Source organism: Phaseolus vulgaris, chromosome 10, assembly GCF_051622355.1.
Source record: "Phaseolus vulgaris cultivar YP4 chromosome 10, ASM5162235v1, whole genome shotgun sequence".
In the NCBI taxonomy this organism is placed as follows: domain Eukaryota; kingdom Viridiplantae; phylum Streptophyta; class Magnoliopsida; order Fabales; family Fabaceae; genus Phaseolus; species Phaseolus vulgaris.
The window spans coordinates 4,302,675-4,318,216 of NC_143507.1; the positions used below are offsets into that span (position 1 = coordinate 4,302,675).

Genomic DNA, 15,542 nt, shown 5'->3' on the forward strand with positions numbered 1-15,542 from the left:
TATTTTCACACAAATATCTAATACGAAATTCTTAAAATTCTAACATATTCTAACACTTCAATTCTTCTACCTCTTTCTTTAACAATTAAAAGAATAAAAATAAAAATTCATTTCACGAATTTATTAATAATGATAAACTATTATTGTACAGATATCTTAAAGGAATTTCCCGCCACTCCAATACTTCACCTTTTCTTTTAGTAATCTAAAAATAAAAATTCATTTGATAAATTTATTAACAATTTTTAACTTTTAAATAGAGAATAGAAATAGTTAACAAATATTTTTTATTAATTGTTTGCCTTCTTATTAGTTGTTTTCCATAGAACATTGGGTAATTAGATTTTCAACTTCATCGTAAATGAGCCTAGATCATGTTAGAAATCATATTATCACAATGTTATGATTAAAGAATCATATAATAGAAAAATAATATATATATATATATATTTTATTATTGATTGAAATTAAGTATAATAATAATAATAATCCAAAAATTGATTATAAAAAATAATAACCCATATTAATTGTAGAAAGCAATCACCTAGACTTAAAATTCAATCAACAAGTAATCATTTAAATTTGTATGATTCTAAAGAGTAGATAATTCTTCTTTAGTCTTTAAAAATCTCAATTAAATACCATCAGATTTGGTAGTACTCTCTACCTTTATAAATCTTGCTTCAATACCACAAGATTTCTTTATAAAAAAAAGTCTTTTAAAATCACAATAGATTACCACCTTTAAAGTCAAATGAAACTTTTGCTCTTAAAGTGGCAATAAAACCAAATATTTTATTTTTAGTATCACTATAATTATATGCATATTACCTAGGTATTGTATGGTTTTACTATTTTCATAAGAAAAAAAGAAAATTCAAATTTCAAACCCTAAAGCTCATCATAAAATAATTCACAGGACAAATGACACAGCATACATAATCAAATGCACATTTGATCATCATTCTAATCACGGAAATGTTGAATTTTACAACCTACCTTGTGCTGGTTTACTCCCTCAAAAGAATAACTGTACAAATAAATAATTTGTTGTGTGGATGGGACAGAGAAATAACCATTGCTAAAATTTGTCCTTAAGGATACCTTGACTGTCATCACATTTCAGCAGTGCCATTCGCTGGGACCTTGAATAACCTTGTCTGTTATTAAGAATATCAATGTAATTTCGAAGTCTGTAACGATCTGAGTTTGTCAGTGAAAACGGAGGATTAAGAATAAGGGATGGTCCTTCCACTAGAAGGAAAACTAACAGACGAACAGCTTTTGAATACAATGCAGCTGCACTTTCCATGTCACCCATGAGTTCTTCTACCTGCCAAAGAAATAACAGAACACAACCTCAGCTTGGATCACCAATTCAATCTTCATGTTTGCTTAATTTTAGCATACCCTTGAAAATGTGTAAGATAACCTTAATTTTCTATTGTCAATGATGTGATTTCTTTCTCTTTTCATTTACATGTTTAAAATCGTATTTTCAAGATGGATTTGATGACTCGGGACAAAATGGATGAAATGAGAAGCAGGAAGAAATACTCACACCCCCATGCCTTCCAAAAGCAAGGGCAGATTGAAATATTGTCTCCATTGCATCTGGCATCTCAGTGTTTCCTGCAATCAAGACAGAAAGAGTCTCCATTGGTATATATTTCATAAACTATGTAATGAAACTACAAGAATCTGTCTCACTCTCTTTCACACACACCCAGAAAGGAGACACGTGCATATATTATAATTATTCCTTTACATTTCATGCATATATTATAAAGAGTGCATAAAGTTTATAGTTCAGCTTATGAAACCAAGAAGTTTAAACATAAGAAAACTCTTTTACATGTTCAGGTGCAGAAGTAGCTTAATTTTTAAAAAAAAGGGGAAGTTAACTAGCTATTTAGCTCAAAAATTAAAATATCAGATGCCATACCAGGCTCAATGGTCTTGGCGAGTTCTTCAGCGTGCTCATATTCCCTCAAAAAATCACTTTCAATTTTAGATAATATATCCTTTGGCTCTAGGATGTTTCCATCAAGGCATTCTTCCGAATCAGGGCTGCCATGCTTCCTGCTGGCACCCTTTCTATATCTTGAAGTTTCTTGGTTTGGACTTCCTTCCATGGCTGAGGCAGCTTGTGTATGGCATATGTGCAGCGCTTGCTTCCAGATTGCAAGAATTACAAGCTGAATAGAAAATGCCTCTAGATGCTTTCCTGCCTCCATCTTTACCATTTTTTTAAGAGTCAGACATGGAGTGGCCCAAAGGGCGAGTATCATCAAAGGGAAAGATCCTCATAATGCATAAAGAATGAACAACTAAATTGCTATATTATTACTATTATTACTACTATAATAATAACTACTGGAAACACAAGTCTGACAAATGCCCGTGCGTCTACATTTTTGTTACTAAATGAAAATAAAGATTATCCCAGTTAGGTAGTAGTTATTATAAAAAACAGTTATAAAAATGTTATTAGAATAAGGGTAAAATAGTAAGAAAATGTGTACACCAAAAACAATTATGAAAATTGGTATCTCCTTTATATGTTGGTACAGATAATACAACTAATAACAATGACAGCATGTTTCTAGACATCAACAGCTTTTCACAAAGTAATTGAATAGGCCATAACATGTTGATTCACTAAATTATACGTAAAAGCCAAATAAAAAGACCAGCTAACCTATTGTCTAAATAGAATGAATGTATCCACAATACGAAATATATTTAATCACAATACTTCACACAATGTCCTGATTAGTTTAAAAGATGATTTACTAAGCTCCACTAGAGACAAGGAGTTAAAAACTAGATCATGATTATTGAATACCCGCACATTCCTCAACTTAAGTTTAGAGTAAACACTCCTTGTCATCCCTGAACTATAAGTATTTGAAATCATATTTAGAACCCCAACTACAAAAAATCCTTCAATATGATCCCTAAACTTTGAGAAAATAGAATAGAGGGAATAAAAGTAGCATATTCAATACATAAGAGATTACTAAAACAAATTTCTTACTTTACGGATCATTTAGGAGATAGAAAGAGAGTAATAGTTTGGGGACAAAATTAGTGGTTTATAAGAAAATTTAGAGCCAAATTACAAATAAGAGCACAGTTGCGAGCAAACTTTTAGCAACATTTACCTTTTCATTAACTAACTCAGTGATGGCAGATGCACACTGTTGCAATGATTTCACCCTAGTCATGCAATGAGCTGATGGCTGTTCATCACCTATATCCATTGATCCAAGCGAAGTCCCAGGAGCAGAGTCCTGACTTCCTGAACTTCCAACTTGGTACGTGCTATTTGTATGTACACCAACTATTGGCATTGGAGCACTAGGTCTGGTGATTGAACTAGAAGACTCTTGTGGTAAACTACCAGACCTATATGGAGTATGGCTGGGCCGTAAAGCACCCACTGAAGATGACGAAACATCAGGGAGCCCTGGCACCAGAACATATTCTTGATCAATATTCTCCAGGGAATCCGTAACTGTCATGTATTACACAAATATGAGAAGCATTATACATAATTCAGAAAAGAAAAAAAAATGTCCTAAATCCAACCATGGAAACAAAATTTAGCTTGTATTACCTTTTGGATAAGGATTTGCGAACATCTGTTCTGGAGATTCTAGAGGATCAGTGAGATTTCTTGAAATGTTATGGTTGTCCAATCTTCTATTAGTGTTATCAGATCTTTGTGTCACACTAACAAACCCAGAATTAGAATTTATGTTATTATACATAGGAGATGTTGAATCTGCTTTATCTAGTTTAGAATTTAGATCAAATCCATAGGTGGACTTTATTGAGGGTTTTTTTCTTGAAAAGGATGGACTCCCCTCAGGGCCACCACCAGAGTCGTCATCTAGGATGAAAGGCAAACAATCTTCTTGATAATTTTCGTCAGTTCTTCTCAAAGGGTCAGACACAGTAGAATAAAACCCACCAACCAGCCTTGAAGAACTTCTACTCCTGCAAACTACAAATTATTTATATTTGCAAACTGAAAAACCATAATAACCATAAAGTATAAGAGACTGTGTTTTTACCTCAAAGGCTCGTCATCCTGTTCTCTTTGCTTCTGAGAAAGAAATGGGTGGTTAAAAAATTCTTCAAAAGTTAGACGTTCCACTGAAGTTAAAATAAAAAAGATACAGAAGAGAGAATAATATATTAGAATAAGAACAGATATGGAATGTACTGAAAATAATGACAAAAACCTTATATCTTATATCATCCCTTTTTCCTTATTTCTTTCACACAACACTGTTGAAAAAGTAGAGTATGAAAGACTTTCGGTTGGAACACAAGGAGTAAATTTCCCTCAATTTATATTTTATATTAATATTAAAAACTAGGGATTATTATTACAAGCATATTTTATCATTTAATCATCAGATCACCAAGTCAAGCTCCAACTATTATCAATCCCCAGATGAAACTCTTCCTTAATTCATAAGACTTCCAAAGTTACATTGCCTGTACTCCTAACAATGAGTAATAACTTACCCTGTATCAGGTTGTTATGTTTCTAAATCTTGCCCCAAAATTCAGAAATAAGTATTCAACTATGAAGAGGTCTGATCTTCACTAGCAAAAATAACAAAAATCAAAATACACCATGATTCTAGTTGATGTGGTATTGGTTAGCAGGAGAATAAGTTATATAAAAGCCTGACAAGAAAAAACAAATTTGTTGGCTCAATTTTGTGAAGGAGTGGTCATACTGATGCGAACTAAAGCAATCTAATTTTACATAGGCAGGTTTGAAACACACATGCATTCGCCCTATTTACTGCAGCTAGTTTCCCAGGTAAAAGTCAATAAGGGAAACCAAGGAAATATCGACCCATATTAGAAAAGTATCAATACTATAAACAATGATTAAATAAACTGGCCCACAAATTCAACCTTAATTTATGCCTAAGGTTTTAATATTCAATAAAATGAAAACATACCTGGATTCCGACGTAGCAATTTCTGACACAAATCTTTGCATTCAAAACTCAGACTTGGGCAATCAGATGGAAACTGCAATTCTGTCGATTTCAAAATATTCTGTAGTAACTGCAGAGTCCATGATTATAAGTTACATTAAGTTACCTAAGGCAGCAAAAATGTACCGATATGGAGGATAACACTTCTGATATAGCACCAAATTATATACATTATTGATTAGAAAGAACAACTTTGTTTGCATTGAGAGAAAATTCAAAAGACTACGAAAACAGGCATTTTATCAATTCAATACCTGTATTTGATTGTTTCCGGTAAAAGGTGTTCTTCCTGTAACCAGCTGAAATAAGATTGCACCAACACTCCAGAGATCTGCCTGCATGTTTAATTAGATATAAATGAAAGGAAACTAATCATTAATGCTTGGTGTTCCAAAGATATTAAAATTGAAATCACCTTAGCATCATACTTCTGTAGTTGCATGATTTCTGGAGCCATGTACAGTGGTGAACCACACAAGGTTTCAGCAAGGCCCCTAGGTTGCAGAGATCTGCCCGAGAAGAAAAATGTGGTTAATGACTACATTACAGAAAGGAGTATAGAGAAGAACCTTTTCAGAAAGAATACCCGGACATTTTTTTGAAAGTCAGAGAGATACACACAGGCAAAACAGAACAGAAGAAAGTTAAAGCAAGCAAGGTGGTATAATTTGTCATATCAAATATGTAAAGACTTTTCTTAGGGGTTTAAAACACTTATTTGTATTATTATGATCAACACATTGACCACATTTAAAAACACACTTTCCCTAATTATCTCAAGTCAAATATTGAGCCACATACATAAAGAATAACGCTGGGCTTTCATCATGTCTTAATCATTTTTTTTTGGGGGTCTTCAAGAGAGATGAATGAAGTTGAAATAATTAGGCTACCTTGCAAATCCAAAGTCAGCAATCTTCAGCACTGACTTCTCATCATTTTGGGAGAGAAGAAGGTTCTGTTTCAAGGATGATAATGATTACCATACTTAGATAAAATGACAACACAACCTTCATACAAAGTTTAAATTTAATATATAAGGAGATCAACTAGGATTCTGAAATGATGAGAGATAAACCAATAAATAGGCATTTATGTTTTATGCATTAGAATAAAAATAAAAACCTGTGGTTTCAGGTCTCGATGAATAAGGTTATTATCTCGAAGAACTAGTAGACCAGCAGCTGAAACACAGAGTAGTCATTTATTACTAGAACATTTAAAGAGAACATAACTGCATACAGTTGAAACATACCCAGCTGCTGCATAAAATGCTTTGCAGTTGCCTCTGGTACCCTTCCATGGCGTTGAATGTACAAGGAAAGATCTCCCCCTTTACAGTATTCTAACACAAGATGTATCTTCCCAGGAACCTACATAAAATGAATGACACTTCTAAAGAGAGACTTTCGTGATGCACCAAAAATGCATATTTCATTGCACATCACACCACAAATAATAAATTCACCCAGATCAATCTATTCATAGAATATTGCTATGTACAGTACTTATTCAAACCTCAGAATTTTGGTTTTGAATAAAATGAGCCAAAACTAATACTTAAAAACAATCCACACCCTACAAACAACATATTTCATCTGTCATCAGCACAAAATAAATCCATCCTAGATTTTAAACAACCATTGTCATTTTTACAATCAAATGGTCATTCATCAATAGTTGTCACTCCTTCGATTTCCATACTGTTCTGGTGCACCCAATAGTCTCACCCACATCACTTAAGAGTCAAGGTCAAGGACAATTTAAATACACCTTACTCCCTTAACCCTTTGAGGCGCCTTTTAAGGACAAAACCTTGACGCAGATTCAAGTTTCTACGCTGATAATACATCAAATGCAGTGATTGATCCTAACGATGTTATCTTAACAGACTTGACATTGGAACCAATGTTGTGAAAATGGCGAGTATACACGATTAAATGAGTTTGGAGAAGAAAGCAAGGTGACTCCCATGACAAATTGTGAACCATGCGAATCAAGAGTACGTGTTCTGCTCACTGGATTGGAGAATCGTTCGACGATCTTGATTCGTTTACTCGTGAAGGGCCATTTTTGGTTAAGAAAAAAACCTACCTTATGCAATTCTAAAGCCCTACGTCCACACATCAATGTCGGTCGCGCACTCCACCGCTCGCGCTCGTCGTCGGTCACTCTCTCTGCCACTCATGTTCGCCACCACTTGCGCTTGTCACTGCTCGTGCTTGCGTTTGCCACCACAAAAAGTCGTGCTCACCGTCACTCATTTGTCGCCCGCTGCTCATGCCCGCTCCTACTTGCGTATAAAGTCGTTGTTCTTCTCAGTTTTATTTTTTGATTTGTTGTGCTAGTTGTTGTTGATATTTATAATGGCATCATGTGGAAGGAAGGATTGATGATTATCCTGCTTTTAATATTAAGAAATATCTTGGATGGTTTGCTTGTATTAAACATTTATGAATTTATTAGTTGTTTTATGCATTAACATTTTATGAATTATAAATCTATTTTTAATAGTGTTATGCATTGAATATAATGTTTCATATACTAGTAACTCTTACGAGTCCAGTTACGATTTTTAATCTCTTTTCCAATCCTCTCATGATCCTCGAGTTTCACAACATTGGTTGGAACATTGGCATCAAATGTGGAATGGAACATTGGTTCCAAAGATGAACCCCCGTTCTCTCCGCCCTCAACTTGGGAGCTTGTTCCAATATACTCAATAGTTCTACATCGCTTAGAAGTTGAGGTCAGTGGCAATTTAAATACACCTTCCTCCATTAACCCTTCGAGGTGTCTTTTATGGACAAAATCGTGATGGAGCTCTGAGTTCTATAACGTACAATACTTGTGATGCGGTGATTGACCTTAATGATGTTATTCCAACAGACTTGAGGTCGGAACACATACTATTAAACTTTGGTTTTGGACCTAACTTAACTCTAAAACTAGCTTGTAAAGCGAAGGTTGTCCCCCATTAACATATTGAACCGCCACCCTTGATGTGCAATTAAGGCAACCCCAAAGAGACCACGACTAAGGTGAGCTAGGAGTGAGTGTAGCTAAGGTGGCTTTTCAACACTCCTCATGCCTAGGACTTCCTGCCTGCAGCTTGGCAATTGCAACTTGCAAGTGGGCCCAAAAATGGATATGGGATAGAAGTTATGATACAATCTTAAACTGTACTTTTTTACCTAACTTTGGTCATATCTCTAGTAAATATGGTTCTAAACCACCAACCTTGAGGTTGCAATCAACACAACCCCCAAATAGACCACAATTAAGGTGAGCAAGGGATGACTACAATCAAGTCAGTTTTCCAACACAACAAAAGGTATTTTTTCCTACACTAAACCAAGCTTCATGATCACAACTTCCCCCAATTCAATTTAAACAGAAGAATACTGTATCTTGTTAACTTAATAGAGAGCGCTTGCATACTGCTTTTTCTCAAAAATAGAAAGGGAACCTAGGTACCAGTAGGATGTAGCTACACCCCAGAGCAAAAAGGTTTCATCCTATAAATAATAACATACTAGCATACACAACCGCATAGTTTTAATGCAGAAACCCCAAAGGTAAAATCTGTTTCCTCTTTAAATCCCACAGTACAGCACCCACATAGCAGCAACCATGGTTATCATGCCCCTACACACTTTTTCAAAGGTTTTGTATATTCCCCTAGTCAAACGGCAGATTGCCAACATTCTTTCTCACCACTAAAAAACATTTCTAGTTCTAACCCCAGATAAAAGCAAAATCACCAATATCAAAATCGCCAAAATCATCAATCACCACACATTTCCAAGCTCTAAAAATATCATCACCACTTCACTGTAAAAAATTTATATGAGCAACAGTAATCGCACACCCTAAAACCCAAAACCAAAAGCACTTTACTTAAAGCAAAACAAACTATAAAAACACTACTAAACAATTATAAAAACACCCAAAATAAGAGAATCCTCACAGTAACAACATTTCCCGAAATTCCAAATCACAAAATATCTTCGACAGTCCCCACCAGCCCAAAGAGTTTGACTCAACTGGCAATACACCCTAAGATTCTGAGGGATTTAATACCAACATATTACATCTTTGGAAAGGTGTTATATTCTAAAGTTTTAGGATTTAATTAGTAGTTTCTATTATTTATCATTTATCTTTAGTTGGGATTTAATTAGTTAGGATTTAAATCTTTAGTTGGGATTTAATTAGTTAGGATTTTATCATTTATCTTTCTAGCATTTATCTTTATCATTTGTAATCTTTAGTACTCTATAAATAGAGTATTGAACTATTATTTGAGATATCAATAATATATGCAGTTTGTTTCCTTTTCTCAATTCTCTATCATTGTTCTTGTTCTTGGTATAATCGGAAGCCACCTAAAGGTTCCCTTTGTCCAAAGCCTAATCGTTCTTCGAAATCTCTTACGAGATGACCTAGACGCTTCTACACACGATCGTTCATATCAATTGGTATCAGCTAGGACCTTCCAGTACTTCAATGGCAGAATCAACACGCTCCGCTCAAGCTACTAGGGAGATGGAAGATCGACTCTCCCAAAGGATGGATAATCGGTTTATGGAACTCGCGACTACGTTGAAGGAAACTTTGACTCTTTCTATGAAAGACACCATCCAGGATTTACTTACTCAATCTCAAGGTGAACGCTCCCCTCGGCCCTCACCTGAGACAATGTCGCGCGGACCTCGAACGGGGTCTTCTTATGTTTGTGGCACGCGGTTGGCACGCATCGACTTTCCCTGATTCAATGGCGAAAATGTTAATCAGTGGATTTATCAATGCGAAAATTATTTTCTCATTGACAAGACTCCAGAGGAATTCAAGGTACAGCTGGCACTTGTGCATCTAGAAGGAAAGGCCTTGCAATGGCATACCGCACTTCAGAACTCTGATTTAGATATGGCTGCACCTTCATGGTCGGGATTCACCAAAAGTCTAAAAGATCGGTTTGGTGCAATTGGCGATGATCCCATGGTTGCGCTAATGCGTCTGCGACAAAAGACGTCCGTTGATGCCTATCATGAAGAGTTTGATTCCATCATTACAAGATTAAAGTTAGCCAATGATCATGTTCTCAGTTGCTTCCTTGGTGGCTTAAAGCAAGACATCCAGATGATGGTACGCATGTTCCAACCTACATCTCTACAACATGCATTTACTTTGGCCAGGACGTATGAAGCAGCCAATTCTAGCAAGTCGACAACCAAATTCCACAGGGGAGTCTTAGGTCCAGCTCCAGTGCCTCTATCATCGTCATCTCCAATCACTGCGGTTCCCAAACCTAAACCCACATGCCACCTAACGCCAGAATTCATAGCAGAACGTAGAGCCCAAGGCCTTTGTTATTTTTGTGATGAACCCTACTCAATGGAGCACAGTAGAGTACACAAGAAATTACAGCTTCACGTCATGGAGATGGAGGAAGAAGATGACGCACAGGATAGTCCTCCCAGTGACGATACTGACTTATTGCAATGGAAGGAACCACAAATCTCAGTCAACGCATTAACAGGAGTGGTTGGGTTCAGGACTATGAGAATCACTGGATATCATCAAAAACGACCTTTACATATTCTCATTGATAGTGGCAGCACTCATAATTTCTTAGATACCCAAATGGCTCAAAAATATGGGTGCGTAATTGAGACAATTGCCCCTTTGAATGTCGTGGTAGCAGATGGGTCAAAGATCAAGATATCTTCCGTGGTCAAAAATTTTAGTTGGACAATTCAACACACAACTTTTACTGCTGATATGCTACTCCTTCCTTTGGGGTGTTGCGATTTAGTGTTGGGAATTGAGTGGCTCATAACATTGGGCGATATTTTATGGAATTTCGACAAACTCACTATGGAATTCAAGGTACAAGGAAGGCGACATGTTCTACGTGGCTCTATGGCCCCCAAGCTTAAACCTGCACACAAGAAACAGTTGAGCAAAGCTTTTATTGACGGTGTACATTTGTCTATGATACACGTGGGTGCAGGGGAGGACATGTTGTTGCAGTCCTTGACTACACATGCTGCAGAACAGGAGATTCCAACTGAGATCGCGAATCTCTTACAAGAATTTGCAGATATCTTTCAAGAACCACAACAATTACCACCCTTTCGACCAGGCCATGATCATCATATTCCATTGATTCAGGGAGTTAATCCAGTCAACAAACGGCCTTACAGGTATGCCACAACCCAAAAAGATATTATTGACCAACTTATACATGAATATTTGCAATCCGGAATTATACAGGAAAGCTGCAGCCCTTACGCCAGCCCCGTGGTTCTTGTAAGCAAAAAAGATGGTTCATGGAGACTTTGTGTTGATTATAGGGATCTGAATAAGGGCACAGTCAAGAACAAATTTCCTATTCCTTTAGTTGACGATCTACTGGATGAATTAGCAGGATCTACTGTTTTTTCGAAAATTGATTTACGTGCAGGCTATAATCAAGTTCGAATGAATCCCGACGATGTGTGGAAGACAGCTTTTCGAACACACTTGGGACATTATGAGTACCTGGTGATGCCATTTGGACTCACCAACGCTTCGGCTACATTCCAAGGATTAATGAACTCCATTTTTCAGAGGTTTTTAAGGAAATTCTTGTTGGTGTTTTTTGATGATATTCTAGTCTACAGCAAAAACATAACGGAGCACATACAACATCTCAAAGAAGTATTGCAGACTCTCCGTATCCATTCTCTTTTTGCCAAGAGATCTAAATGCTATTTTGCTGTTTCCGAAGTGGAGTACTTAGGCCATATTATTAATGCACATGGCGTTTCCGCGGACTCCAACAAAGTTGTTGCTATGGTAAGCTGGCCTCTACCACGAACCCTAAAGCAATTACGAGGGTTTTTGGGCTTAGCTGGGTATTATAGAAGATTTGTCCGCGGCTATGGCATCATTGCTAAACCCTTAACTGATATGCTTAAGAAGGACAATTTCCTTTGGTGTGAGAGGGCTGAACAAGCTTTTCACGACCTTAAGCAGATGATGAGCAGTACTCCCGTTTTAGCACTACCTGATTTCACAAAAGTCTTTGTTGTGGAGGTAGATGCTTCTGGGCAAGGCGTGGGAGCAGTTTTGATGCAAGACCACCATCCCATAGCTTTTATTAGTAGAATTTTTAATCTTCAACAACAAGCTTATTCAACATACGAAAAGGAATTAGTGGGAGTAGTCTTTGCTGTGCAAAAATGGCGACATTACCTGTTGAATCGTCATTTTACTATCAAGACGGATCATTACAGCCTTAAATACATCTTAGATCAAAGATGGTCCACCGAGTTTCAACAAAAATGGCTAGTCAAGCTGATGGAATTTGATTTCACCATAGAATATCGCCAAGGAAAAGAAAATGTTGTCGCTGATGCATTATCTAGAAGGGACATAGTGGAATGCAAAGGTTTAATTACCTTACAACTACAGTCTGAGTTACTACAGGATATACAACAATCATGGATTACAGATATTCACTTACAGAAACTCATAACAGAGTTAAAGGCGAATACAAGTTCCCATAAACATTATACATGGGAAAACAATGAACTTAGAAGAAAAGGCAGGCTGGTTGTAGGGATAGATGGGTTATTGAGAAAGAAGATTTTGCAGTGGCTACATGCCTCAGCGGAGGGCGGTCATTCGGGTATGAATGCAACAGTGAAAAGGGTCTAGGCAGTGGTTTATTGGAAAAGCTTAAATAAAGATATCAAACATTTTATCCAACGGTGTTCTGTGTGTCAGCAAAATAAATATGACACCGCTGCTACTCCAGGCCTTCTACAACCTCTACCCATTCCGCAGACCATTTGGCAGCACATCACCATGGATTTCATTGAAGGGTTACCACATTCAGAAGGTAAACAAGTCATTTTTGTGGTAGTCGACAGGTTGAGCAAAGCTGCCCATTTTATGGCCCTAACTCATCCCTATACGGCGAGAAGTGTTGCTCAAGCATTTTTGGACAACGTGTTCAAGTTACATGGATGTCCAGAAACCATTACCAATGATAGAGATCCGATTTTTGTGAGCCAATTTTGGAAAGAGTTTATGGCAGTACAAGGAGTGCAAGTTCAACTGTCCACAAGTTATCATCCCCAAACAGATGGCCAGACGAAGGTGGTGAATAGATGCTTAGAAACTTATTTGAGATGTATGTGTGTTGACTCACCACACAAATGGGTGCAATGGCTTCCTCTTGCAGAATGATGGTATAATACCACATTCCATACAACCATCAAAGCCACCCCTTATGAAATTGTGTATGGTCAACCACCTCCTATCCATTTACCATATTTACCAGGAGAATCCAGCATTGAATTGGTAGATAGAAGCCTTCTCAAGAGAGAACAAATGTTGAAAGTGATAAAATTTCATTTAAAACGAGCACAAGAGAGAATGAAGCAACTAGCAGATAGACACAGATCCGAGAGGGGTTTTGAGATTGGTGACTTAGTTTACGTTAAGTTGCAAGCTTACAGGCAGGTATCCGTAAGCTTCAAACCAAATGCTAAGTTGAGCCCAAAGTATTTCGGGCCCTACAAGGTTTTGGATAAGGTGGGGGAGGTAGCTTATAAGCTAGAACTTCCAATGCATTCTAAGATTCACAATGTCTTCCATGTATCACAACTAAGGAAACATGTGGGAGACATGGTGGTTTCCACTACGCTGCCTTATCAATCTGAAGACCCACTACAACTGAAAGAGCCTGAAGCTATCATTGACCGCATGACAGTTAAGCGAAGAGGAAGGGCAGTCACAAAGGTTTTAGTGAAATGGAAGCACCAACTTCCTGGGGATGCAACTTGGGAGTTCTACTTTGATTTGAAGAAGAAGTACCCATTGTTCCATTCTTGAGGGCAAGAATGTTGTTATGGGGAGGGCATTGTTATATTCTAAAGTTTTAGGATTTAATTAGTAGTTTCTATTATTTATCATTTATCTTTAGTTGGGATTTAATTAGTTAGGATTTAAATCTTTAGTTGGGATTTAATTAGTTAGGATTTTATCATTTATCTTTCTAGCATTTATCTTTATCATTTGTAATCTTTAGTACTCTATAAATAGAGTATTGAACTATTATTTGAGATATCAATAATATATGCAGTTTGTTTCCTTTTCTCAATTCTCTATCATTGTTCTTGTTCTTGGTATAATCGGAAGCCACCTAAAGGTTCCCTTTGTCCAAAGCCTAATCGTTCTTCGACGAAATCTCTTACGAGATGACCTAGACGCTTCTACACACGATCGTTCATATCAAAAGGAGTGATAAGTTTTTAAATTTAACTAAGTCCCAGACCAAGAATTAATCTCTCAAAAACCCCAAACTTATCAGGGTCCCACCAAACAGTATAAGGCGTTAATCAAGGTGGTTACAACAAAAACATTCCACACCAAAAACCAAAAAAAAATCAACACCTAACCTGAATGATATCGTGCAAACAGATTATGTTAGGGTGGTTAATCCGCTTCAAGATGTAAATCTCGGACATGAGGCTCTCCTGCAACTTTTTATTGAGGCGAAGTGTGGCGATCTCCTTTATTGCAACCTCGGTTCCGTGAACCTTATGCCTTCCGTGCCACACCACCGAGAACGACCCCGAGCCGATTTGCCTCCCCACCACGTATTCTCCGACCACCCTGCTCCGCCCCACTGCCTGTGCCATCGCCACCGTTGAATCCGAAACCCTAGACTCCGAAACCCGATTACCGAAAACGGATCCTCCTAACTACTTTCTCGGGTTTTGATTTTTTGCAGAACACGACCACGGATTGGGTCAGAAAAGTTTTGAAGTTTTTTTTTTTTGTTTTTTACACAAATGCGAGGTTGCTTTTGAACAGACACTTTACTTTGAGTTCAGAAAATTTATTAGTGTTATCGTTATCGAAGAAGAGAAGACCATTATAACTATTATTATTAGTCATCATTCACAAAATTCTTATTCATTTTTTAATTTATTAAACTTAATTTCATATATTTTATTTTACAATAATAACTTTTATTTTATTATGCATTGTCATCCTATATTATTTATTTCTAGAGAAAAGAGATATATAAAAAAGAAAAAGTAATATATAATAGTATTTAAAAAAATAAAAATGTTTCGGTCGGTACTAAAGGAGTTCGTCATTGGATCTCGGTGATATGTCAACATACATTTAAGGCACTAAATAAATGACAATTATGACAGTTATGGGAATTCTCTACTAATCATGATCATGTCTCACCTAATTCGAGTGTCAACTCCGATAAATCAAACATTGGTTTAGTGAAAGATATTGAAGATATTCTTCAAATATAAAATATACATATATACCAATATATCTCACAATATTATATTTAAATATCACCTCATTACATAAGAGTTTAAACAAACTCTCAATCTTAAAGGGTAGAATTAATCACTCATGTTGGCCATTACAAACATGGAGAGCAAGGAGAAGATCCAGGATGTTTCTCCATGATGGTTGCCTCCTCTA

General features: G+C 36.6%; 1 protein-coding gene and 1 long non-coding RNA gene across 12 annotated transcripts; one reads left to right on the plus strand and one right to left on the minus strand.

Moving 5' to 3' along the window:
* Window positions 1-939: 939 nt before the first annotated feature.
* On the minus strand, window positions 940-14,950 carry LOC137818393 (serine/threonine-protein kinase ATG1c). 11 transcript variants are annotated; one of them, XM_068621797.1, is made up of 13 exons: window positions 14,486-14,950; window positions 6,286-6,403; window positions 6,156-6,214; window positions 5,924-5,988; window positions 5,446-5,539; window positions 5,285-5,365; window positions 4,992-5,100; window positions 4,083-4,164; window positions 3,623-4,005; window positions 3,168-3,520; window positions 1,946-2,237; window positions 1,562-1,632; window positions 940-1,333 (listed from the first exon to the last, which is right to left on the minus strand). In XM_068621797.1, the coding sequence occupies exons 1-13, from the start codon at window positions 14,726-14,728 to the stop codon at window positions 1,082-1,084; spliced, it is 2,202 nt and encodes a 733-aa protein (XP_068477898.1). In that variant the 5' UTR covers window positions 14,729-14,950; the 3' UTR covers window positions 940-1,081. The 11 variants fall into 11 exon arrangements, with proteins under 11 accessions (XP_068477898.1, XP_068477899.1, XP_068477900.1 ...); XM_068621798.1 differs by having other exon boundaries at window positions 3,623-3,999; window positions 14,486-14,948; XM_068621799.1 differs by having other exon boundaries at window positions 3,168-3,472; window positions 14,486-14,945.
* LOC150024161 (uncharacterized) lies at window positions 9,021-14,536 on the plus strand. Its single transcript, XR_016516291.1, has 2 exons — window positions 9,021-9,136; window positions 14,326-14,536. It is a non-coding gene; the product is annotated as an uncharacterized LOC150024161 (long non-coding RNA).
* Window positions 14,951-15,542: the final 592 nt, after the last annotated feature.

Excerpts from the sequence above, each read along its gene's own strand:
- LOC137818393 (XM_068621797.1), bottom strand. The coding sequence starts at position 14,728 with ATGGCACAGGCAGTGGGGCGGAGCAGGGTGGTCGGAGAATACGTGGTG. Across the intron at positions 1,633-1,945 it reads CGCCAAGACCATTGAGCCTG|GAAACACTGAGATGCCAGAT; the intron begins GTATGGCATCTG and ends TCTTGATTGCAG. Across the intron at positions 1,334-1,561 it reads CTTTTGGAAGGCATGGGGGT|GTAGAAGAACTCATGGGTGA; the intron begins GTGAGTATTTCT and ends TTTCTTTGGCAG.